At 40.6% G+C, this 27,751-nt stretch overlaps 1 protein-coding gene across 1 annotated transcript in view; it reads left to right on the forward strand.

The window, feature by feature from the left end:
* GATB (glutamyl-tRNA amidotransferase subunit B) overlaps nucleotides 1-27,751 on the forward strand; it is a 201,046-nt gene that overhangs the window by 137,320 nt on the left and 35,975 nt on the right. The window contains exon 9 of the mRNA XM_089670459.1: nucleotides 2,737-2,926. Coding sequence (XP_089526585.1) covers nucleotides 2,737-2,926 — 190 coding nt within the window. The remainder of the gene's footprint in view (nucleotides 1-2,736; nucleotides 2,927-27,751) is intronic.

Below are 27,751 nucleotides of genomic sequence, written 5' to 3' on the forward strand. Positions count from 1 at the left end.
TAAAACACCATTCCTTCCACATCTTTTCCATGAGTATCCCACCAGGGATACCCTCAATTAAACAACGGAGTATACAGGTGCAAGGGAACTGGGACAAACGGGCTGAATAGTGCAAATTCTGCTGATGGCCTACAGGATACACAGAGCACCTTCAGAGTCATAGCTGTTGCCTTGTCCTATAATGATACCGCTCCCTTCCTAGCAGATTTCTCTGCCACTATGTCTTAATTTTTTTTAAAACTTTCAGCACTCTCTATAACCTTCAGTTTCCGGAAGCCCTCTTAAAGATTTCCTTTGCCCTTGCAAGTCCATCTCTGCAATGGACAACTGCTACCATGTCTTTTTGCAAGATATGGTAACTGGGCAAGACAGATGAAAAGAAAACATAAACCTCTCTTTGACGATCCTGTTCTCTTACAACAATTGCAGCTGATGCCCTCAGCCTTATTGATTATGGTTGATACTCTTGCAATATCTCTAGAATATCTCTTAACTCTGCATATGCACAGGATTTTGTGATTAAAAGCTTGGTTTGTTGTACTTGATTGTAGAGGCATCTTATACACATGCCTTTTGACAGAGAATGCCTATTTAGGAAATCCCTTGATAAACTCATCAAGGGAGAAAGAAAAACCTACTAAGAAAAACCTAAGAATTCTCCTACTCCTACAGCTACTACCTCTACTCCAACCTCTACTCCAAACCAAGGCTTAGTATTTCCTTTAGTCACAAACCTTGCATCCATAAGTCCATCAAGCCTCCCTAGAAGCCCTCCTCCTGGTATTTGCACCGGTCAGGATCAAAGACGTCCCAAACCTCTGAGTCCAATCTGTCATTTCAAAGGGGTACAAAATAGAATTTATAATTCTGACCCCTTCTCATTCCTACCCTCTTATCTGCCAGCATAAGAGCAAAAACAAGCAGATGTATTATTATCATACAGGATTTATATAGCGTCAACAGTTTGCACAGTGCTTTACAATATAAAGGGGGGCAGTACAGTCTGAACACAATTCAATACAAGAGGGTTAGGAGGACAGTGCTCCTGAGAGCTTACAATCTAATATGGATGGTCATGTGGAACAAAAAGGTGGTAACTGTGAAGGATGAACTGATGGGAGAAATAAAAGATTCAGTTGTTAGCTTAAGGCCAGGATAGACTTTCTTGAAAAGATGTTTTCAGGGTTCACCTTAAAGTGGACTGAGTTGGAGAAAGGGTGAGGTGGGGAAAAGAGAGATGGATTTTGGTGTCATCAGCATAGAGATGGTATTGGAAGCTCTGGGAGTGACTGATGGATAGAAAAGGGGCCCAAGGACAGAAACTTGGGGGGCCCTACAGAAAGAGGAAGTGGAGAGGAGGAGACAGAGTTGCAGGCAACACTGAAGGAACGCTGGGATAGGAGGACAACCAGAAAAGAGTGGAATCTTGGAGGCCAAGGGAATGGAGTTTTTTACAAAGATCAGTGGTCAGCAGTATCAAAGGCAGCAGAAAGGTCTAGCAGTAAGAGTATGAACTAGTGATCATTGGCTTTAGCAGTTTGTAAATTGTTAGTGAGTTTTAGTAAGGCAAATTCTTGTAAGCAAAAGCCAAGACTGAAGGGTCAAAAAGGTTGTTGTCTGTTTGATAGGAGCTCAGATGCTTGTAGACTAGGCATTATAAATGTTTTGTGGTAAAAGGGAGCGTGTTCAGTGTATGCTTTGGGGGGAGGTGCCAGTAGAAAGGGAAAGACTGAAGATGTGAGTAAGGGAGGATAGGCAGAAGGTGACTGTAGTAGCCAAAAGGCTCTAAATATATTGCCATATCCACTTTTAGAGTTAGCCCTGTTGGTGTCCCCATAGTGTTGATGAACACTGCTGTTCAGTATGAGAGAATATTCATGTCTATATATTATGAACTGAGTCATAATATATAGAATTAGTATACTCCGTTGTTTAATTGAAGGTATCCCTGGTGGGATACTCATGGAAAAGATGTGGAAGGAATGGTGTTTTACGTGTCTGGAATGCAGAAGTTACTAGAATTAGATCTACAGTTGGTGCTTGGAGAATGTATAATTCATAATATAGAATATACAATTAAGATGTGAATCCTGAAGTAGCTACCCCCTTCGTGAAATGAGTTGGTCCTGTATGCCTAATCACTACAAGATGAATTGTATATGTGAATTAATTGCTTTTAATGGTGTTTTGTACCTTTTTGTTTTTATGTTTATGAAATAAAAATGGATTATGTTATTTCTGTGTGACTTCCCAGTGGCACATATAAAGTCCCATTCATGGTCTCCCTGCCTCATATGACATTTAGAGGGTTTTATTCTACTGATATATAAAGGGTTGGTGATCACTAAGAAATAAGGAAATAATATATATGGGTTGACAAAAACAGATCATCTCCACATGTCATGTAATGCCATTAAAAAGTTATTGGTGTTACTAGTTAAAGAATCCTGAATTTCATACAGCAAACACTGCAATTGGGACATATCGTTCCATAGCAGTGCTACACATATCTAGTGTATATGTGTGCATTTCCTTCCATGGCTTGAGTAAAACCAGGCCCTGCATGTTACTTTGACAGCTGCATTACTGCAATTATTAAGGTATGTGATGTGCACTATAAAATACTGAGTGAGCAGGTGGCTTGGTGGGGAGTTTTTTATGGTAAAAAAATCTAATTATAACTTTACATTTCTAAAAAATTTTTTAATTTAAAATGTTCTTCTGTGTTCTCTAAAGGTTTATGCCAGAACCAAACCTTCCTCCACTGATACTTTATGATAACAAGACATTACCAAATAACGTGGATGATAGTCAAGTTATAAATATAGACTTGATTAAAGAAATGTTGCCCGAACTTCCCAGAGTCACCAGGGAAAGACTTGTTGAAGAATATGGGATATTGCCTGAGCACAGTTTTGTTCTAGTGGTAAGTTTCTTTTGAGTTGGTCAGTGCTGTAAAGGTTGCACTAATGTAATATTAAGAGACAGATACTTTGAAAAAACTGAACAAACGTTTTGCCTGTTTGACACTTTGACATTTCATTTTCAAACAAATAATTGAGGAAAAGAAAATTAGCCGTAAAATAACAGTGTTGGTCTCAGAGGCTTTTAAAGGATAAGTTCACTTTTAAAAAAAAAAATAATAAATGCACAATTTTTGCAGGTAAAAAGTGCATTTATTACTTAATTTCTTAGGAGCCTGAAAAGCATTGCACCTGCATTCAGTAGATCACAGGTGCAATGTCAGGCTCCTGCAAACGCTTAGTACTGCTGTCTGCCCATACCTCCCGTATGAGCAGTTACTGAGGCATTGGTGGTAGACAGGACTTTCATTCACAGATCAATGTGAATGAATGATGTGGCTGTGCAAAGCTACACCGATTTTAAATTGTGACAGCGGTGCTGGGAGATGCTCTCCTGGCCACTGTCATAGGGGGAGGGTGTATCTAGGAGTGCGGGGACAGGTGCACTGTTACATGTTACACCCTTATTACACGTGTGGCATGTTACTAAAAGTGAACTTAGCCTTTCATCGTCCAATAAAATGAATGGATGGATATTCAGATATGTAACTAAGTATTATTATACAAAATTGGGTCATGAGGAGCTACATAAGGGTTCCTTCATGTATGGATCATATTTATCATGTACTTGTGCTGCTAGTGCAAGATTACTAATTTGTTGCTGCTTATATTCCTAGTTATTGGTATATGCTTCTAGCATGTGATCTGACTTACAGTGAATAGTAATATTAGTTAAGCAGGGTATACACGTATAGTTTTTTTCATCCAACTAGTGAGCTAAATGAAAAAAACTGACAGATACCCATCCCCACACAAGCAATGTGGATGCAAGGATCTTCCCTACTGCACTATTGTATTCTGACAGCGGAGGCTGCCCTCTTCCCATCAGAATACACAGATCAGTGCTGCAGCCATTGGATGCAAGCGCTGATCAAATGCTGGTTTTCCAGCTTGACCGTTCGACAGAAGCCGGTTGGCTTCTGTTGAACAGACAGCAATACACACGTACCGAAAACCACCCTGTTTCTGCTGAAACTTCCACATTTTGGTACATGTATAACCAGCTATACTCTGTAACTAAACTTGAAATGCATGAATGGCACCATTTATTTATGCAGGAAAGCTATACAACCTGTGGGGACTCAGTAAATATCTGGAAACAATAGATCATTAGATATGACATTTGTTTTACTGGTTTCTATACATGTTTTCAAAGTGACATGCAGTGGCAAGTTTGCCTCTGAAGTTCCAGAAAATAAAGCTTTCACATGTAAGTCAACAGCATAAAAAGTTTAGATGCAGATCCTGGTGGTTTGAGTTTGAATATGTTGCTCATTTACTTTTCATATAAATATTTACTATCAAAGCGAATGACTGAGAAAAAATATGTGAGCTGAAAACAATAGAAAAGCGATAGAGGACTGCTGGTGATTCAAATGCTGAGCATTTGTACCAATTGCCACCTTCTTTTAAACTATTCATTTTTAAAGCATTAGTCAGCTTTTAACACAAGAAATTGGGGCAAATGTTTTAATGTTACCTGCTTTATCTGTTAAATGTTTCCAACTTCTGAATGCTGAGAATGTTCACACAAAATCCTAAAGATATTTTCTTACATTGGTAGTATAATAGCTTATAGCAAAACTGTATGTGCTGAGTTATAAACTGGCTGTGGGACAAACATACATAACATAAAAAGTAGTTTACTTTTTTTTTTGTTTTTAAATGTACAAGGCACATGGTAGCCCCATAAATCTGCCTGTGTATGTGTGTTTGTGTATGTATGTTTGTGTATATATGGGCTTTAAGCTGTTCTACCACATATGTACGTACCCTTATTTGTGCATCCCCTGTACACAGACCAGGCTGTCACTAACAACTTCTAATCCCAGACTTACATTAGTGTGGCTGAAAAAAATACAAACATTTTTATTTTAGTTCAAACAATGCAAATAAATAAATGTTATATTCCTATACCCACAGTTGATCCAGAGAAAGGCAAAAAACCCCAACAAAGCATGATCCAATTTGCTCCTGCAGGAGAAAAAATTCCTTCCTGATCCCCCAAGAGGCAATCAGATATTCCCTGGATCAACTTTACCTATAAATGTTAGTATCCGGTTATATTATGTATATCTAGGAATGAATCCAGGTCTTTTTTAAAGCAATCTACTGAGCTGGCCAGAACCAACTCTTGAGGGAGTCTATTCCACATTTCCACATTGCACATTTTCACAGCTTTTACTGTGAAGAAACCTTACCGTATTTGGAGATTAAATCTCTTTTCCTACAGATATAAAGAGTGCCCCCTTGTCCTCTGTGATGACCTTAAGTTGAATATGGACCACTTATGTTTTATACATGTTGATCATATCCCCCTTTATTGCCTTTTCTTAAGAGAGAATAAATTCAGTTCCTCTAATCTTTCCTCATAGCTAAGCTCCTTCATGCCTCTTACCAGTTTGGTTGCCCTTCTCTCCACCTTCTCCAGTTTCCGAATACTTTTTTTATGAATTAGTGCCCAAAACTGAACTGCATATTCCAGATGAGGTTTTACTAATTATTTGTACAGGGGTAAAATGATATTTCTCTCAAAAATGCAGCAAATTCATGAAAATGCATCAAAAACGCACTACATGCATTGTAGGCAGCATCTACATGCATTTTAGGCAGCATCTCCATTGAAGTCTATTGAACCAAAAATGCAACGTTTTGCATTTTAAAAAGTCCCTGACCCTTTCCAAAAACGCGGCGGCTCAAAAAAGCATAGATGTGAACGTGTCCAATAGGAAACCATTTTAAATGGACTATGGATACAATGCTTATAATATGGGACTATAAGTGTACCTCTCGAGGTATAGTACCAAAGAGAATATCAATTCATAAAAACAATATTTTATTGTTACCAGGTACATATATCACAAAACAGACAACATAAAAAACTTTTTAAATATATGATGTCGCTTATAACCATATATCTGTTCACGAGATCCTAATTTTAAATGTCTGACGTGTTTTGAAGAAAACCCGCTTCCTCGGGACCTTGGATCTTGTTATACACAAACTAGGACAGAATATATACAATCATATACAACAATTTTAAGACATGGAAATAGTTAATGTAATTAACCTCAATTAAAAATTGCCCACTCTTAACCGCAAGGCAAACTCAGAAAGGTAAACAAAATTATAAAAATAATAATTTTTTCTGTAATGATATCCAAATGTGTATATGTATGTTACCTTGTATTTACATGTGCGACAATATATGTATCTGACGACAAACGCCTGCCGGGCCCAGTACGGCAATCTGTTAGTTTTTTTCATCAGCCCGCTGGGTTAAATTAAAAAAAACTAAGTATATGTACCCAGCTTAAAGTGATTCTTAAGGCTGAAGGTTTTTTTATTCTATGCATGAAGGTAAAAAACCTATGTGCAGCAGCCCCCCGCCCCCAATTCTTACCTGAGCCCCCCCTCAATCCAGCTGTGTCCACAGCTATTGTCTCTTGCTGATGTCATTCACATCTAGCGAGCCAATCAAGAGAGGGGGCGGAGCCAAGACACTGCTCTGTATGTGAATGGACACGCAGAGCCACGGCTTGGGAGCGCGCCTTCTTGGGCACCCCAAATCAAGCTGCTTTCTCTGGGGGCACTCAGCAGGAGGAAGGAGCCAGGGAGGGGTGCCGACGGGGGACCCGAGAAGATGAGGATCGGGGCTGCTCTGTGCAAAACCACTGCACAGAGCAAGTAAGTATAGACATGTTTGTTATTTTAAAAAAACAAGACTTTAATATCACTTTAAGGATAGCTGATGAGCAGAAAAAGTCGGGTAAATCACACGTTAACAATCGAATTTCAACTATGTGCTGTGAGGGGGTGGGGGGGTTGAGGTCTGGGGGTTTTTCTGGGAGGGGGGGGCAAAGCTGCAATTAGGCACCCCACCCCAGATCTGGCCATGCTGCACTTACTTGCCTGACACTAGCTGGAGTCCCTGCATTCGCTGTCGCCAGTGCTATGCCAAACACACCATTCTTCTAGATGTGGCTAGGCCTGGCTTGTCTGCCAGCCACCGCTGCCACTGCTATGCTAAATGCGGCATCCCTCCAGATGTGCCTGGGCCTGGCTTGTCCTTGCCGGCCTCCACCACAGCTGTAATGCCGTGCAGGGCATCCGTGGTTTCCCTCCAGATGTGCCCAGGTTGCATGCTTAACTCTCTTGGGCCATGAGTTGGACACCCATGCTTTACCTCTTTAGCACTTGGGTGCTGGCAGCAACTGTTGTGACAGTTAGCAGACCTCTTGATGTGTTCCTTTTTAAGGAGTGACCTACAGGGTTAATAGGCATTTGGTATGGTAGGGGTAATTTTATAGAAAATGTTATAGAAAACTAAGCAGGTCTAAACTTATACATCTGCCCAAAACTAATATGCCCAAAGTTGCTCCACGAAATGAATTCCTATGCGCCTAAAGTGCTCAGTTGAGATGTATCAAAGCTAGTAAAGGTGTCACTCATTTGTTTTATCCTCTGGAATTTAGCTGAAAAAAATTAGACACGAATCTAATGACAAGATTGTGACACCACCATAATGGCCTAGTCCAGTGGTCTCCAAACTGGGGCCCTGGGGCTGGATGCAGCCTTTTGCTTGCCTTTATATGGCCCTTGAGGCATTATTCCTGCCACTGACACCAACATTGGGGCACTATTCCTGCCACTGACACCAACGATGGGGTATAATTCCTTCCACTGACACCAACTATTTCTCGAACAAACAATTTTCAAACCGTGTATGTGGTTTTCATTTGGTAAAGTCTATTCATTCATCTTTTGAATGACAATCAAATGTTCTGACAAATTTCATATACACTATATTGCCAAAAGTTGTGGAACACCCCTCCAAATCATTGGGTTCAGGTGTTCCAATCAACTCCATGGCCACAGGTGTATAAAATCAAGCACCTAGGCATGCAGATTGCTTCTACAAACATTTGTGAAAGAATGGGTCGCTGTCAGGAGCTCAGTGAATTCAAGTGTGGTACTGTGATAGGTTGCCACCTGTGCAGTAAGTTCTGCCATGAAATCTCCTTTCTACTAAATATTCCACAGCCAATTTTGCAGTCAGATTAGCACAACAGTGCGTAAAGAGCTTTATGGAATGCGTTTCCATAGCCGAGCAGCTGCATCCAAGCCTTACATCACCAAGTGCAATGCAGAGGATCGGATGCAGTGGTGCAAAGTAAGCCACCACTGGACTCTAGAGCAGCGGAGACGTGTTCTCTGGAGTGACGAATCACGCTTCTCTGGCAGTCCGATGGACGTGTCTGGGTTAGGCGGTTGCCAGGAGAACAGTACTTGCCTGACTGCATTGTGCCAAGTGTAAAGTTTGGTGGAGGGGGGATTATGGTGTGGGGTCCATTTTCAGGGTTTGGGCTTGGCCCCTTAGTTCCAGTAAAGGGAACTCTTAAGGCATCAGCATACCAAGACATTTTGGACAATTGCATGCTCCCAACTTTGTGGGAACAGTTTGGGGATGGTCCCTTCCTGTTCCAACATGACTGCGCACCAGTGCACAAAGCAAGGCCCATAAACACGTGGATGAGTGAGTTTGGAGGGGAGGAACTTGACTGGCCTGCACAGAGTCCTGACCTCAATCAGATAGAACACATTTGGGATTAATTAGAGTGGAGAATGAAAGCCAGGCCTTATCGTCTGACATCAGTGCCTGACTTCAAAAATATTCTTCTGGAATAATGGTCAAACATTCCCATAGATACACTCCTAAACTTTGTGGACAGCTTTCCCAGAAGAATTGAAGCTGTTATAGCTGCAAAGGTTGGGCGAAGTCAATATTGAACCCTACTGAGGAAGACTGGGATGCCATTAAGGTTCATGTGCGTGTAAAGGCAGGTGTCCCAATACTTTTGGCAAAATAGTGTATCTTTTCATACAAATTTTCCTAAGAATTTTTCTTCTAAATTCTATCCCTCTATGGCCAGCTTTAATTAGGTAGCGTGAGCATTTTAATTACCATGAACTACATAGAAATGTATATACAGTATGACTAGCTATGTCTGATTTATTACATTACTGATAACAATGGAGAAAATGTGGACAATGATGAGTTTCCTTTTATATTTTATGCACTTGTGTAGATGAATGATAATGAATACTTAACCAGCCTGATAGAAATACTGTTCCCACACTTTATTACAAATTCTGAATGAACCCTCTGCACACTACTATACAACTTTTTCTAGCAAGCTTTGCATAAAATCAGGGATTTTAGTTCACATATATTGCTATGTACACTGTATTGCTAAAAGTATTGGGACGCCTGCCTTTACATGCACATGAACTTTAATGGCATCCCATTCTTAGTTCGTAGGGTTCAATACTGAGTTGACCCACCTTTTGCAGCTATAACAGCTTCAACTCTTCTGGTACAGCTGTCCACAAGGTTTAGGAGTGTGTCTATGGGAATGTTGGGAGGTCAGGCACTGATGTCAGACGAGGCACTGACTCGTAGTCTCACTCTAATTAATCCCAGAGGTGTTCTATTGGGTTGAGGTCAGGACTCTGTGAAGGCCATTCAAGTTCCTCTACCCTAAATTCGCTCATCCATGTCTTTATGGACCTTGCTTTGTGCACTGGTGCGCAGTCAAGTTGGAACAGAAAGGGGCCATCCCCAAACTGTTCCCACAAAGTTGGGAGCATGAAATTGTCCAAAATGTCTTGGTATGCTGATGCCTTAAGAATTCCCTTCACTGGAACTAAGGGACCAGGCTCAACCCCTGAAAAACAACCCCACACCATAATCCCCTCTCCACCAAACTTTACACTTGGCACAATGCAGTCAGGCAAGTATCGTTCTCCTGGCAACCGCCAAACCCAGACACGTCCATCGGATTGGCAGACAGAGTAGCGTGATTGGTCACTCCAAAGAACATGTCTCCACTGCTCTAGAGTCCAATGGTGGCAGGCTTTACACCACTGCATCTGACACTTTGCATTGAACTTGGTGATGTAAGGCTTGGATGCAGCTGCTCGGCCATGGAAACCCATTCCATGAAGCTCTCTTTGCACTGTTAAGATATTGACTCTGCATATAGTTGGCAACCTCTGTTCACTGTGCGCTTCAGCATGCACTGATCCCGCTCTGTCATCTTACGTGGCCTACCACTTGGTGGCAGAGTTCTGAGTGCTGTTTTTTAGCACTGATCACTGTATTGGTGTCACTGGGGATGTCAGTGACACCAAGTTAGTTCCCCCCAGTGTCAGAATGCCCGCTGCAGTCTCGCAAAAAAATCGCTCATCGCCGCCATTACTAGTAGGAAAAAAAAAATTTAAAATCCCAATATCTATACTGCCATTTGTAAATGCTACAACTTTCATGTAAACCGATTCATTTGCACGGATTTTTTTTCTTAGCAAAGACATGTAGCAGAATACATTTTGGCCTAAATTTATGACGAAATTTGATTTTTTAAATTTTTTTACTGGACATGTTTAATAGCAAAAAGTCAAAAATATTGTTTTTTTTTCCCTCAATATTGTCGGCCTTTTTTTGCTTATAGTGCAAAAAATAAAAAATTCACAGGCTATCAAATACCACCGAAAGAAAGCTCAATTCAAAAGTTTGTAAATTTAATCTGGGTCCGGAGTTGCATGACCGCACAATTGTCAGTTAAAGTAACTCAGCGCCATAATGCAAAAAATGGCCTGGTCAGGAAGGGGGGAAAATCCTCTGAAGGGCAAGTGGTTAAGCACAGGGAGAACATGTAAACTCCATGCAGGTAGTATCCTGGTTAGAATAAGAGACCAAGGAACCAGTGCTGCAAGGCATGAGTGCTAGCCACTATGCCACTGTGCTGCCCTTATGTAACTTACTTACTTAACTAAATAACTTAATTATCTATCACTTCAATACAGGGCACTTTTACCCCCTTCCTGCCCAGGCCAATTTTCAGGTTTCAGCGCTCTCACACTTTGAATGACAATTGCGCAGTCATGCAACACTGTACCCAAACTAAAATTTTATCATTTTGTTGACACAACTAGAGCTTTCTTTTGGTGGTATTTAATCACCTCCGGGGTTTTGATTTTTTGCTAAATTAACAAAACAAATTTGCAAAGAAATAATTGTTCTTCATAAATTTAGGCCAAGATGTATTCTGCTACGTTTTTTTGGTGAAAATAACCCAAATCAGTATTTATTATTTAATCTGCAGGAAAGTTATAGAGTTCACAAACTATGGGATTTATCTGAAAATGGATCAGTCCTGAAGTACTGACAGCCAATCTAATTTCTTGAAGCCCACAAATGTCAGAACAGTATAGATATCTCCCAAATGACCCCTTTTTTCAAAGTAGACAGTCCGACGTATTTCATAAGAGGCATGGCAAGTTTTTTAAAGTTGTAATTTTTTTGTCAGAATTTTTCTGAAAATGAAGAAATTAAAAAAAATAATTTCGCAATTTTTTTTTCACATACTGTCACCATTGCAGTACACCGTCAGCATATAATTGGTGTGGCGGTGATCAGGGACACTGACTGGTGACAGTACAGAAAAAAATATATATTTTTTTTCTCTTTTTTAAATTTTTTAAATTTTTTTGTATTTTTTATTTTTTTAAGATTGTTTTTCATATTGCACTATGACCAACGTAGCATAATGTTACCATATTAACACTGTGCTACTTTTGGGAAGTGATCAGTTTTTTTTTTTTTTACACAATTTGATTGCTTATAGCAAAGCATTTATTTGCTTTAAGCAAGCATTTAACTGAATGAAATAGATTCATTCAGGTTTTATTTGTTGTGATTAGCTGTGATTGGCAATGGCTAATCACATGACACAGATGGGCTTTGATCGGCCCAACCTGTGCATGTGATTGCTGTGACCATACACAGCTAGACACAGTTGTATACAATGGATGGCATGAAAGGAAGCCATCCATCGTATATAACTGTCATGTGACCTGCATTGATTGGTCACATGGTACTGGCAACGGGGCCGGTACACAGATTTGTCACCGGCCGAGTCCAAGGTACACGGCCGGTGACAGGTTTTGCCACAGCGCGTCCCTGCGGGCACGTGCACAGCTAATCCGGGAAGCACGTCATATGACGCCTTCCCGGAGGGACGAAGTTCGCCCAGCCGTCATTTGACCATAGGCCGGGTGGCAAGTGGTTAAAAGAAAATGGAAAACAGATGGCTTGACCGCGGTGATGTTGATAATCTGTCCACAATTTTGCAGCTATATCTATGGGGAGAGAAAGAAAAACTTGTATTAAGGGTTTGTTAACCACTTCCTGTTTGGCCGTTGTGTATAAACAGCCAGACGGTGGCAGTGCAGGGGCAGGTGGCCGTTTACAAACGGCCTCCCCGCCCCCTACTTGTGCGCACTCCCTAGGAGCACGCAGCACCGTGATCCGGTGCCCGGACACAGTGCGAGGTCCCGATCATGTGATCACTGATTGGCCAATCAGTGATCACATGCAGAGTAGTAAGCAAGATGTCACTTCTGACATCATTGCTTACTACGTGTGAAATCTGTGAATGATCACAGAGGTCACATGGTACAAGGCTATTCACAATTGCCTTGTACCATGTGACAAGCTGTGACCAATCACAGCTCACACAATATTTCTCAATGGCTGCAAGAATGCAACCAGAGAGAAGGAGAAACGATTGCTTTTACAGCCTTTATGGGTGTAAAAGCAATCAGTGTAAAAAAATAAAAAATCTTCATTACCCCCCACAAGTAGTACAGTGTCACCATGGTGACACTGTACTGCTAGGGTGACAGTATGTAAAAAAAACATAAATAATAATATAAAAAAATAAAAATGTCCAACATTTTTTTAAAAATTATAATTTTTGGTTATAAACTAATTTGAGTTTTTTTTTTACTAAAAAGATAAGTTAATTAAAATTTTTCCAAGATTTATGATGAAATGTTATTTATTTGCAAACTTTATAAGAAAAACACTTTTTTTCAAAATTTTTGGACTTTTTCATTTATATAGCAAAAAAAAAATAAAAATCCCAGTGGTGAATAAATACCACCAAAATAAAGCTTTGTCTGTCTCAAAAAAATGCTAAAATATTCATACAGGTACAGTGTTGCATGACCATGCAATTGTTATTCAAAGTGTGATAGCGCTGAAAGCTGAAAATTGGCCTGGACTGAAATCTGAAAATTGGCCTGGACAGGAAGGGGGTAAAAGTGTCCAGACTTGAAGTGGTTAACAGAAATATGCATATCCACTAACAAATGTTCTAAATAATTTCACCAGCTAACACAATGAGCCGACTGGTAATTTTACGAACAGTTTAATGCTTTGATGTTGCTTCCTGTTTCCAACTCCTGTTTTTAGTTCTGAGTTCAAGGTGTAATGCTCTGGATTCATGAAAGTGTGGGCCGGTTTTATCAACATTTACCAGAAAGTAGAATCATATTTTTATGTTGAAGAAGCAGTTCACACTTTGAGATGCCACATTGTATGGGAAATCACAACTCATTAAGAAGAGGAGCAGAGCTGTTATGAATGAGATTGATTCATAACAGCTGTGCTTACATTGTGATCATGTGATCGCATAGTGAACACATGATCACCGGGTCCCGTTTACCTGGATCTTCATTCTGCTGTGTCCGCTGGACAAAGCAGTCACGAGGGGGGGACTACATTTTGAGTTTTGAGAAATCAGATTTGTTTGACAACTTCTGTCTTTAATGAATCCATGCTGTCTATTGCTTAAAGTACTTTTTTCCAGCAAGAACTCCATCTATGTGGTATTTTTATTAAACTTTCCAGTATCTTCCCAACTATAGATTTTAAACTAACAGGTCTATAATTACTTGGTAAAGATTTTGATCCTTTTTTAACCACTTGCCTACCAGGCACTTATACCCCCTTCCTTACCAGGCCAATTTTCAGCTTTCAGCGCTGCCGCACTTTGATTGACAATTGCGCGGTCATGCAACATTGTACCCATATGAAATTTTGATCATTTTTTTCTCACAAATAGAGCTTTCTTTTGGTGGTATTTAATCGTCACTGGGCACTTTACTTTTTGCGCTATAAATTTAAAAAGTGCAAAAAATTTGAAAAAAAAAAAGTTTATTTGTTTCTTTTATAAAATTTTTCAAACAGGTATTTTTTCTCCTTCACTGATTTGCGTTGATGAGGCGGCACTGATGGGCACTGATAGGCGGCACTGATAGGCAGCACTAAAGGGCACTGATAGGCAGTACTAATGAGGTGGCACGGATAGGCGGCACTGATAGATAGACAGCACTAATTAGGGGTCACGGATAGGCGGCACTGATATGCAGCACTGATAGGCGGCACTGATAGGTGACACTGATGATGGGTACTGATAGACGGCACTGACTGGCATCACTTCTGGGCACTGACTGGCGGCACTGACTGGCACAACCCCTGGGCACTGACTGGTGGCACTGACTGGCAGCACTGCTGGGCTGCACTGGTGGGCAGCACTGGTGGGTGGGCACAGGTGGGTGGCACTGGTGGGCACAGGTGGGTGGGCACAGGTGGGTGGCACTGGTGGGCACAGGTGGGTGGGCACAGGTGGGTTGCACTGCTGGGCACATGTAGGTGGCACTTCTGGGCACAGGTAGGTGGCACTGCAGAGTGGCACAGGTGGGGGCACTGCTGGGCACAGGTGGGGGCACTGCTGGGCACAGGTGGGGGCACTGCTGGGAACGGGTGAGCGGGGCTAGTGGGCGCACTGCTGGGCGGAACTTGCGGGTGTCACTGCTGGGCACCGATCATCAGGGCACTGATCATCAGTGCCCTGATGATCGGTGCCGATCCCCGCTCTGACAACTGCCGGTTCTCGGCAGTACTTTCCTCACGATCTGACAGCGTGAGGAAAGTGCAGCCGAGAACCGGCACTTGCATTTCCCTGTGATCAGCGTGTCATTGGACACCGCTGATCACGTGGTAAAAGGCCGGTGGGATCGGCCTTTCACCACATCACGTGATCAGCTGTGTCCGTAGGACACAGCGATCACGGAGATCGCCGGGTGCGCGCCCCCTGGGGCGCGCAGGAGAGCGCGTTCTGGGAGGACGTCATATGACGTCCACTCAGAACTGGCCGGCCGCGGTGAAGCCGTCATTCGGCTATGCGCGGTCGGCAAGAGGTTAAATATAGGATGCACCTTGACTAAAGATCAAATGCCAGGGGAGTGACTCCCAATTGCATGATCACTGTGATGGCTAGTAAAAAAAAAACACCTCCCCTGTATTCTTTTTGCTCTGTGTGGACAGATAAATAGAGGGGAATTCATCAAAACTGGAGCAGACAGAATCCAGAGCAGTTGTGCATGGCAACCATTCACCTGCTAGCCTTCATGTTCAAAGTTTAAAGTAAAACTGAAGGCAAAACGTTACTTTTCATTTTGGGTAGCATAAGGTTTATTTTTGCCATCTGCATCCCATTGGGGAGATTTCCATTCATTTCCTGTCCCATAGCCCAAACAGGAAGTAAGAGAAAAGCCCTCTAAAGCGAGGGAATCCCTGGTTATCACCAGGGTCACCAGAACTAGTGTTGCTGTTGGAAGATATCCCTTCTTTTCCAGTTCTGGGGACAACCCAAACTTTTGGATTTTCTTTTACTTTCACGTTCTGTGACGACAATAAACAGGACTAGTAGAGAGAATGAATCTGCCTAAGTTATAAATACCTGATGTGTTCTTATTACTCTCACTCTATCCAAAACTGAAAAGAAAATTTTGCTTTTAGCTACAGTATATTTTAACTAAGTAAGCTGGTGACACAGGCTGAATTGTTTCAGAGTCTGTCTGCTCCAGTCTTGATAAATTCTCCCCATTGTATCTTTGCAAAAGCTCTCTAGAATAAGTCTGTTGAAAAAATTAAAAAAAGCAATAAAGATAAAATATTTAGACTAGGGCTTGATCTAGGTTAGTGTTAGTGTCTGTGTGTTATACAAGGTAAGATAAAAAAAAATGCAGACTGTTGTTTTTGGGCCCTTCTAGGGGTACAAACAACAAATATGCACACATATGTGGTGTCGCCATACAATTTAGGTGTAGGAGAAGTTATTTGGGGTTGCTTTCTGGCAGTAAGTCATGGTAATGGCAAGAAATATATAGCAAGAAATGTTAAAATATTTTTTTCTTTTTGGGACAATTTTCTTTGATAAAAAATAAAAAAAAATCCTCAGATTTCCATTAACATTTATACAAAATGAAGGCCCAATGTGTCATGAAAAAAACAAGGTACAATTCACTTGGATAGAGTAGGTAGTTGCAAAGAAATGTACAGTTTTACTAACATGTCAAAGTTGTAAGGCCCGTTTAACACAGGACAGACTCAGATTAGATCAGCAAGGGATCTATCCACTGGTCCCCTGCTGATTACAGCAGAGTGGGTGGATGACTGGTCCATGTCCCCGCAGTTTATGCAGAGCAGACACAGACTGAGTCCACTCTGCTCTGTGGACTGGCATGTGTAAATGGGTTCTACACACTGTTTATACCCGACTGCCCTTTGATCCGCCTAGATTGGAGGTACACAAGTCTGTTTACACCCGTTGGTCCATAGGGTTGAATGGAGGGTCTAATCTGGTCCGGCTAAAAAACTGACAGGGGGACCCGATCAGACTGTTTGTGTGAAAGGGGCTAAAAGGGTTCGGGTGTTAGTGTTTATCTTGTAAACCCTCATCTTGTAAAGTAATACATTCAGTTCTAAATAGAAATTAAAAGCAAAACATTTGTGTATAGATATAAAAAAAACAATATAAACACTTTTATTTCTTTTTTATAAGTGATCACATGCCTTCTGTTTTTAGCTGCATAAAAGCTAGGGGAGGAGAAACAGCCGTACACTGATCATTGGAGGAGAGCAGACTGAGATCCCAGCATAGCTAGAGAATGGACCACGATGTGTTCTCTTTCTTAGTTTCGTCAGTTTTTAATAGGAAAGCAGAGGGACTGGCAGAAACACCGGGGATTTCACACAAATGAAGCAATACAAAGAGAACAGGATACTTTTTCATACAAGTACGTGGTACAGCAGGCACATATCTGGAATATGAAATGTTGGGTTAACATATTCTTTAAGATAACAGCAAAGAAAACATATTACCCTTACTGTATCACAGTAAATTGTTGTGATATACAACTGAGACATCACCTGTGTAGCACACAGCCTGGATTGGTTCAGAGATTTGATCCCAGGTTCTGATCTCTTAAAGTGTTACTAAACCCACAACAGTAACATCAGTACGTATATACAGAAAGCATGCTTGTTATACTCACTATGGAACCTAAGGTGTCAATCCTCCACATTATGTATAAAGGCTCTTTGATCCTGTCTTCTCTGATCCTCCCTTTCTGCTACTGTCCCCAGTCTATCTGCTGATAGTACAGAGCTCTAGGAGTTACTCTGCACATGCTCAGTTTGGTGTGTATTGCAAGGGAGTTTTATCTTTCTTTGGGAGGATGCATGTGATCAACACAGGGACAATCAGCACTGTCCATACAGAGGGTCTGGATCATGCAGCCTCATAGGACAGTCAGAGGAGAATGAAACTCCTCCTACAGGCTTTAACCAGTGCTCGGCCAAACACTGATTGAAGTCACAAGACTGCTATATACTGCTGATGAAAAAATGTATTTAGCAGTTTATATTTACTACATTAATTGCATTTCCATGTTCTGTGTACTGTGGAAGACCAGATATAGTGAATGCAGGCTTGTGGATTTAGTAACACTTGTGTATAAGCAGCCAGACACAAGGTATTTTAATCTAGGGGTTTCAAGTCTCATTTAATCCTCAGTGACCAGACAGGAGCTGTTCTTTTTTTTTTTTTTTTTTTTTTATTTATTAGGTAGAACTAGGGTGGGGAATGGAAAGAGCTTTGGATGTCTGGAACTAGAGAACTTGCGCAGGGCACTCTCTTGAAACAAAGGAACAACACAAGGCAGAGTTTTCCTCCACAAAAGGGGTAGCAACAACTTTCAGCACAGGGGGGCTTCCTTTAAGGTGCAGCCCTGGCAGCTAGGTCTGGAACAGTCCCTCTATCCAGAAGTTGTGTACAAACAACAGTCACTCTCTCAGGATTCTCTCAGGACTAATGCAGGCCACAGATGGGGAGAAAAACGGCAGATTTTTCTTTTAAAAAATGAAAAATCGGTCGTTCAAGTGGCCGACGTTACCATCAATGGTAAAAAAAATCGGCCGATTTTCATCCCGTCTAGAGCCGGCAAAAAGTGTCCCTGCAGAGAGCTCTGCTATTTCTTTGACAGTTCTCTGACAGTTCCTTGACATTTATAGAGGTTGCAACAATGTATCTATTTGTTTCCATTTAGGATACAGATGTTTTTATTCGGAAACAAATAGATACAATGTTGCAACCGCTGTAAATGTCAAGGAACTGTCAGAGAACTGTCAAAGAAATAGCGGAGCTCTCTGCAGAGACACTTTTTGCTGGACTGGAATTCCTCTTATTTTCATCCTACTTCTTCTTCATCCTCATCCTCTTCTTCTTCTTCTTCATCCTCATCCTCATCTTCTTCATCCTCATCTTCTTCTTCTTCTTCATCCTCTTCTTCATCATCCTCATCCTCTTCTTCTTCATCCTCATCCTCTTCCTCTTCTTCATCATCATCCTCTTCTTCTTCCTCATCTTCTTCATCCTCATCCTCTTCTTCTTCATCATCCTCTTCTTCATCCTCTTCTTCTTCATCATCCTCTTCTTCATCCTCTTCTTCTTCATCATCCTCTTCTTCTTCTCATTCTTCTTCTTCATCCTCTTCTTCTTCTTCATCCTCTTCTTCTTCTTCATCCTCATCCTCTTCTTCATTCTCATCCTCTTCTTCTCCTTCTTCATCCTCATCCTCATCTTCTTCTTCATCCTCATCTTCTTCTTCCTCATCCTCATCCTCTTGTTCTTCCTCATCCTCTTCTTCTTCTTCATCCTCATCCTCTTCTTCTTCTTCATCCTCTTCTTCTTCATCCTCATCCTCTTCTTCTTCTTCATCCTCATCCTCTTCTTCTTCATCCTCATCCTCTTCTTCTTCATCCTCGTCCTCTTCTTCATCCTCTTCCTCTTCTTCTTCTTCTTCATCCTCTTCTTCTTCTTCATCCTCATCCTCTTCTTCATCCTCATCTTCTTCTTCATCCTCATCCTCTTCTTCATCCTCTTCTTCTCCTTCATCCTCATCCTCTTCTTCATCATCATCCTCATCCTCTTCTTCTTCATCCTCATCCTCTTCCTCTTCTTCATCCTCATCCTCTTCCTCTTCTTCATCCTCATCCTCTTCTTCTTCTTCTTCATCCTCATCCTCTTCTTCTTCTTCATTCTCTTCTTCTTCTTCCTCTTCTTCTTCTTCATCCTCTTCTTCATTCTCTTCTTCTTTTTCTTCTTTTTGTCTTCCTCTTGCAGGTCACTGCTCATGCGCAGATTTTTTATCGGTAAAAAATCGGCCGATTTGCCCACTAATTGCCGTGAAAATCGGCTGATCGGCAAAATCGGCCGATTTTTTTCCAACTTTACCGAAAAAAAAAAAACGGCCAAAATCCCGAAAAACGGCCGACCAAATAGCCCACTAACGATCCGAAAATCGGCCGATTTTATTTTCGGCCGAAAAATCGGCCGATTTTCGACCCATCTATGGCCTGCATTATAGTCACCGGCTCTCTGCTCACTAAAGGCCGAGAACTGAGCGTTCAGCAGTCTTTGATCCCTTAGTTCTTGGTCTTAGAGGTGGCAGGGGATACATGCTGCCTCCACCTAGGTGAGTATGTAAGTGTGTTTCTTTTGCATTCCCGAACTTCTCTTTTAACAACTGGCCCTGCACTACAGTTTTATTTGAAGTTATACTCTTCCATTTATGACCTCACCATTGGCATAGTTTATTACTTTTATACTTGATGTGGGCATAATCATGTCATTCAGGCCCACTCCTATTGTCTTCCATTAATTTTTTTTATGCTTTTTGACCCATTTTAATTTTTTTCCATCTATGTGTCTTAGCCTTTAGACATTAGTTTAAACATAAAAACTACTAATATCTCTAGTGCTATAGTTAATAATGCAGCTGAAAAATGCACATACATTGCCTGTTGCTATAACAACCTGTTCTCAGTTATTGTTTGAATTGTAGACTAAGAAACTGTTGATGCATGCAATAATGGTCCAGAAGAGGCGTATTTACAACTAAAGCCCATATTGAATGCTTTGCTGCCTGGAAACAAAAAAATTATTTTAGACTTCTTGTATTTGTTATTAATCATGCTAATTAAATATATTTTTCATATTTTTCACTATTGTCATTCTCTTGAGATGCTTCTTTGCATTACTGAAAATGGCTGACTTATTGCTAAGTAAAAAATATAAAATCAGAATCTGTATTGTACTGCCCTGACTTCAGTGAAGTGAATTTGTATTGATTGCTATGGATTACAGTTATTGTAATGTAAATTTTGCTGTGTTAACTGTTTTTGAAAAGGGCCCATGTACACTAGAAGGAAGAGGAATGTCATTTATTGCTAGGGCACACAGAAAACAGTTGTTTTCTATGCCTTCTCTCACTGCAACGCAACCTGACATGCTGCATTTTATTGCACCTCACTGGGTGGCACTGTATTTCTCCACACAGAAGTACAATGCATTGCACGGTGCCATCAGTGAAATGTCACTTTGTACCCTTCAACTAAAGTGGACAAAAAATAAAGGGAACTGTGTGTTGCAGTAAAACGTTGCCCCCCTGCCACTCAAAACAGAAAGCTGCCCGCACATTAAACCGCTCCAGTTTAGTGTAAGGGCAAGTGCATATGCCCTGAGTCTATAAGTATACATGGAAGAACTGTGCTACTGATACTGTAAACTATGTAATGTGTGGCCGTTTTACAGACAATACTGTATAACTATAGGCAGACCTTTTTTTTGGGGGGGGGGAATAGAGGGGAGATGGATTAGAACACCTGTCAGGTTTGTATTGCTGTCTAAGTCTCCGTTACAGAGATTCACCCTCTCTATTTGTCCTGTTTATTATCATTGAAAGTGAAAGTAAAAGAAAATCCCACATTTTGGGCTGTCCCCAGAAAAGTATTAGAGTGGATATCTTCCAATTGGGATACTAGTTCTGGTAACCTGGGGGGTCCCCAAGGGATTCCCTTAATTTGCTGGGATTTCCTCTTACTTACTGTTTGGCTATGAGACAGGAAGTGAAGGGAAATCTCTGCAATGGGACACAGATGGCCCTTGTGCAGTTCACATCTATACTGCAAAAATACACCCCTCCTCTTCCATAAGTTATCAAGATAAGCAGGGGGTGTCCTGTGATCCCAACAGACTTCTTAGGATGACATAACTCCTTCTTCATAAATGCAGTAAAAAGAGTAAGAGTTGTTACTGCCAGTATCCCCATCGAGAGATTAAAGGGAAAAAAACAAATGCAGTCACCACATCTAAAGGCTGGTAAACAGCAGTATTTTACATTTTTGTTTATGGGTTTAAATACACTTTAATGACCCAACTGATTGCCATTTACAAACAGAGGCTCTTTGTCAAAGTGGTTGTAAACCTCAGACATGAAATCTGAACAAAGCACACCTTTCTTTGCTGTGTACTTGTCTTTATCTGAGCTTGATTCCTCTCTGCTGTGTTGTTCCTCTGTCCAGCACACAGCCTGTGATTTGCAGCCACAGATGTGCTTGTTCTCTTTGGGAGGAAAGAGGTGTGTCCTATCCCTCCAATCCATGTTCAGAGTTCTTCCTAAGCAGTGCAATGTGTGAAAAAAGCTGCTTGCTTTGTGCCCCTGAGAGATGCTGACAGATCCAGTGTAAACGTTGTGTGCTGTAGAAAGTTGTGCAGGACAGAGGGCTACAGATAAACAGGTACAACTTTTGTAGGAGTATTTGTTTCATCTCACTCCATCACTTAAAGCTAGTCACTTCACTGAGTGAAGATTTTTGAGGATCAGAATTGCAACATTAGCTGTAAAATATTATAACAAACTCATAAACCTTGGGGGGATTTAAACTGGAGCAGCCAGAATCTGGAGCAGATGTGTATGGCAACGAGTAATTTCCTATCAGACAATAGAAGCTGATTGGTTGCCATGCACATCTGCTCCAGATTCTGGCTGCTCCAGTTTTGATAAATTCCCCTACATAACTTTTCAGAACTTTGAGCCTGCTAGGGATAAAAGAGACAGAAATATAAACTACATTTAGTTGATTTGCATGTACTTTACTGCCTAATTATTTCAGTGTTTAATGTAGGACATGCAAATCTCAATCAGATCAGATGCACATTCTGACACAGAACTCTGTAGATAACGTTTTATATAATAATTCAGTCATTTTTGTAAAAAAATGAATTTATGAACCAAGCAATGATACTGCCTTCTAGAGACACTATTAGGTTTTACAGGGAATGTGTTTGGTCAGGGCCTCATTTTTCTATGATAGTTTGACTTACATTATATTACATGTCCCTCCTAGATTGTAAGCTTGAAAGAGCAGGGCACTCAATCCCCTCATGTTTTGCATTGTATTGGTATTGTTCTGTCACATGTTCTGTCCCCCTCTGTAATGTACAGCGCTGAGCGAACTATTGGCGCTTTATAAATACTGTATAATAATAATAATATTAATGTTCTGGAATTATAGATTACTTTCACAGGTTTAGTCACAAAGAAATGCAAGACTATGCAATACAGATTAAAGCTGAAGTCCAGGCACATGAGTTTCAGCATAGATGTGTAGCTGGGGCTCAGCTTACCTCATTTTTCAAGTTGTTCTTTCGCAGGAAGTAGACTGTGTAAACTTGTTTTTAAAGTTTGCTAAGTGGATGTAGCCAGGCATTATTTGTAATGGAAACATTTTACCGCTGTAGGCAGTACAGGAAAGGGTACATATGGAGTCCATTAACATGGCTTATGAAAGGTATTTTCTCAGACATACTGACAATTTTCAGGAACTCAAGAGTACTCTGGAGAGGAGGACTAAGGCTGTGGCAATTGAAAGCCCCATTTTTCCATGAGGTTTAACTCCATTTATCATTCATTTGGAAGGTTCTGGGTGAACATTGGAGCATCTCCCAATGTGATCCTAAATTGGCCACCAGGATTTCTTACCATCCTCGGTTGGTCTTTAGGAAAGCAAGGAACATAAATAAAACAACATAGCTAGTAAATTATCTATGTCCAGAACAGGTTCTAGCTTTTAAATACCTACATTCCTGGCCCTTAAGGGGGTTTGCCGATTAGTGAGTCCTGGCCAATGATTGTCGGCTGTGACCCGCTGATCGGCGAAACAGAGGTCAGGCCAGAGTTCTGTGTATGTAAACAACATAGAGTTCTGTCTTGACAGTGGTGATTAGCCATTTTTTTTTCCTTGCAAGGAATAAAAACTGTCTCATGCCTTAGTAAAAGTAGCACATAGTACACACACAAATCACTGTTAGGCACATAGTTAACCCTTTGATTGCCCTTGATGTTAACCCCTTCCCAGCCAGTGTCATTAGTACAGTGTCAGGGTACATTAGGGAAAGTAATTATTTGATCCCATGCAGATTTTGTACATTTGCCCACTTACAAAGTAACGAAGGATCTTTAATTTTTATCATAGATGTATTTTAAATGAATGTCAACCAAAAATCCAGCAAAACACATGATACAAACGTTATAAATTGAGTTGCAGTTCAGTGAGTAAAATATGTATTTGATCCCCTACCAACCAACAATAATTTTGGCTCCCTCAGACTGGCTGTGTGCTCATGTGGTACACAGATTAGTCCTGTCACTTTAGGAAGGTGCTCCTTAACGACAACTCATTATGTGTGTAAAAGACACCTGTCCACAGAATCTCATTCTTCCTCACCATAATAGGCAAGACCAAAGGACATCAGAGACAAGATTGTTGACCTGCACAAGGCTGGAATGGGCCACAAGACCATCAGCAAAAAGCTTGGTGAGAAGGAGACAACTGTTGGAGCGATTATTCCCAAATGGAAGAAACACAAAATAACCATCAATCGCCTCAGTCTGGAGCTCCATGCAAGTTTTCACCTCATGGGGTAAGGATGATCATGAGAAAAGTGAGGAATCAGCCCAGAACTACACGGGAGGAGCTTGTGAATGATTTCAAGGCAGTTGGGACCACAGTTACCAAACAAACCATTGGTAACACAATATGCCACCATGGATTGAAATCCTGCAGCGTCCGCAAGGTCCCACTCCTCAAGAAGGCACATGTACAGGCCTGTCTGAAGCCCAGAGAAGGATTGAGAGAACGTGATGTGGTCAGATGAGACCAATATTGACCTCTTTGGCATTAACTCAACTTGCCATGTTTGGAGGAAGAAAAATCCTGACTATGACCCTAAGAACACTATCTCTACGCTCAAGCACACAGGTGGAAACATTATGCTTTGGGGCTGTTTCTCTACTAAAGGTACAGGCCGACTTTGCCATATTGAAGGGCAAATGGACAGGGCCATGTATTATAAAATCTTCAGCCAGAACACTAAAGATTTGTCGTGTTTGGGTTTTCCAGCATGACAGTGACCCAAACCATACCACCAAGGCAACAAAGGAGTGGCTCAAGAAGAAGCACATTAAGGTCATGGAGTGGCCTAGCCAGTCCCCAGACCTTAATCCTATAGAAAATTTATGGAGGGAGCTGAAACTTCTGAGATGTGTGCAAACCTGGTAACCAACTACAAGAAACGTCTTACCTCTGTGCTTGCCAACAAGTCATGTTTTGCTTGGGGATCAAATACTTATTTTACTCACTAAACTGCAACTCAATTTATAACATTTGTATCGTGTTTTTTTCTGGATTTTTGTTTGATATTCTGTCTCTATCATTTAAAATACAACTATGATAAAAAATTATAGACTTTCATTTCATTGTTAGTGGTCAAACTTACAAAATCAAATAATTATTTTCCCCACTGTATATTATTAGCACTGATCACTGTATTAGTGTTGCTGGGTCCCACAAAGTGTCAGTTAGTGTCAGATTGACCGCTGTACTATAACAGTCTTCCTATAGGTTGCTGATCGCCACCATTACTAGTATGAAAGATAAATAATTTAAAATTGTACTATAGTTTGTAGAGTCTATACCTTTAGCTCAAACCAATCAGTATACACTTATTGGGAATTTTTTAACCAAACATATGTAGCAGAATACATTTTGGCCTAAATTTATGAAGAAGTTTGATTTTTTTTAATTTTTTATTGGACTTGTTTTATAGCAGAAAGTAAAACAATATTGTTTTTTTTCCCCAAAATGTTCAGTCTGTTTTTCATTTATATATTTATAAAAAAATTAAAAACTCAGTGGCGGTCAAATACCACCAAAAGAAAGTGTGAAAAAAATGTATATAAATTTCATTTGAGTACAGTGTTGCATGACCGTGCAATTATCAGTTAAAGTAACACAGTGCCAATTAGCAAAAAAATGGCCTGGTCTGGAGGGCAAGTGGTTAAAGTGTACCTGTATCCAAAACCAAAAATGTTATATATTGAATCTTACAAGTCCTTAGATGTGGTGTCTTTAATTTTATTTCAGGCATTTTTTCCTTTAATTTCACATGGTAATCCTACAAATAACACACTTCCTGTCCTAGGGTGGCTACACTCACTACTCCACTGTATTTGTGAAGGAAGCCATGGTTGTCTCCCAGGCTTCCCTCCTGACTTGGGCAACAAGCTTGTCTTCTTCTTTCCATCTTCTTTACATGGGGAGCAGGGGAATTTGTAGTTTACTTAAGATAGCTTGGAAGGAAGATATGATTGTTTGAGATCTCAGTTCAATTCAAAGACATTTTCAAGGGCACTGAAATGCTGGTAAGTTCAACAGGTATTTTTGTACTTGCTGAAAATGTTCTTGACCTGCAAAATGAAAACTAATGCAGCCATTACATCTAAGAACTATTGTTGTTGGATTTAGATATCTTTTAAGTGTTAATCATAAAATGTACAATTCCTTGTGATTTTTTGTTTACTGAAGGCTGGCACTACCTTGATGTTTTTGTTGTGGACACTGTTTGGGTCACTGTTAAAATATTTCTAATTTCTTCCATGCGTCTTGTAAGTTAAATTATTTAACTAGATGATTGAGACAGATCCCTTAGCCAGCCCAGAAAGAAAATGGAAAGCATTAGTCAGTTTACTCATACCCCTTTCATAAATCCGTTCATTGATTCTGGTTTCTAATAATTCCTTGGCACAAACTGTTCCCAGTGCACAAGGTTATGTGATAGAGATGATGTAAAGTGCTGTGCAGATGTTTACATTCAAGCACAGACATCATAATTTTAAGTTTTGTACCACCAACTGTCTTGCACTATGTATTGTCTTGGCTAAAATAGATTCTTGTCTGTAATGGCATGCCTGTGATCTTCTAAATTGGTTTTCACTTTGTAGTTATCAGTCTGCTGGAGTCCTGGCAGATACTAAAATATGTCATCTTACCAAAGACGAACTGGGAGCCTGCACAAAACAAATATAGCCTCCCGATGAATCTTCACTTTTCATGTTTTGTCTTTTTTTTATCATCATGTTCCTGCTTTGAAATTCCCTGAAATATACCAATGTATAAAGCCTATTTCTCTCTACAAAGTTTTGTAAATCAAAAAACATTTATATTTTGGTACATTGTTGATCCGAAATTGCAAAATGTTTTCATCTCTAAGCCTGTAATGCTACTCTCTGTTCACTGAAGAATCTGTACTGTTAAGTTTGTTTAATGAGGCAGGGGTGGACAAATTGTTGTACAAATCAGTAGCCAGTCATTTCATACTAGGAACAGGAATGCATGTCTAAGGGAACATTTGCTTTCATTGATAATAAAAAAAGGCTAAGAAAGTTAGGCATTGTTTCTTGTAATGTTTCAAGCTGTTGCTAACAAAGCAGAATGTGAAAAACCCTCCTGTATTTCTGATGTCTGCTGGCATTTTTTAAGAAGAGAGCTGGAGAATGTTCCCTGTGGCAGACAGTTCACCACTGAAACAGCTGCAGGTTCTCTTGCTAAGTGAGTGGTCTCATTAAAATTTAAAGAAGGGAACACTTTACATTGTCAAAGTTGTGAAAATTTAAACGTAGTTTCTTTAAAACTTGAACTGTAGATAAGCTTCTGAAACACATGTACGGAAGCTGTTACCTGCCGAAGGATTGTAATTCTGTTTGGCTAATCCTATGCTCAAGACCTCCATGCCAGCCAACATATTCAGCTATTTACTGTAACAGCATAGCTTGGTCTAGAGCAGGGGTGGGCAACTGTGGCCCTCCAGCTGTTGTAGAACTATAAGTCCCATGAGGCATTGCAAACTGACAGTTACAAGCATGACTCCCAAATGCAGAGGCATGATGGGAATTGTAGTTCACCAACAGCTGGAGGGCCACAGTTGCCCACCCCTGGTCTAGAGTAAACTCTGGCCTGCTGATTGGAAATGAAGGCGCAGTAGCATGATGATGTGCTCTTTAGTTCCTCCTTCCTGTCGCTTTACATGTACTGCAGATTCACCTGATTGGCTCTTGCAGGGATGTGGAAGTTTTTTTAAAAACTACTTGTCCGCTGGAATAAATCGGGATCCAAATCTGAGATACTTTTAGGAATGTCTGGGGCTTTTAAACAAGAAAGGCTCTTTATGGCAGCTGGAACTTTTAACATTGCGCTGTTTATCTACTCCTCACCTCCCTTCCTGTCTCCAACACCG

Source organism: Staurois parvus, unplaced genomic scaffold (assembly GCF_062004578.1).
Source record: "Staurois parvus isolate SC_StPar_1 unplaced genomic scaffold, SC_StPar_1.0 ptg000090l, whole genome shotgun sequence".
Taxonomy (NCBI): Eukaryota; Metazoa; Chordata; class Amphibia; order Anura; family Ranidae; genus Staurois; species Staurois parvus.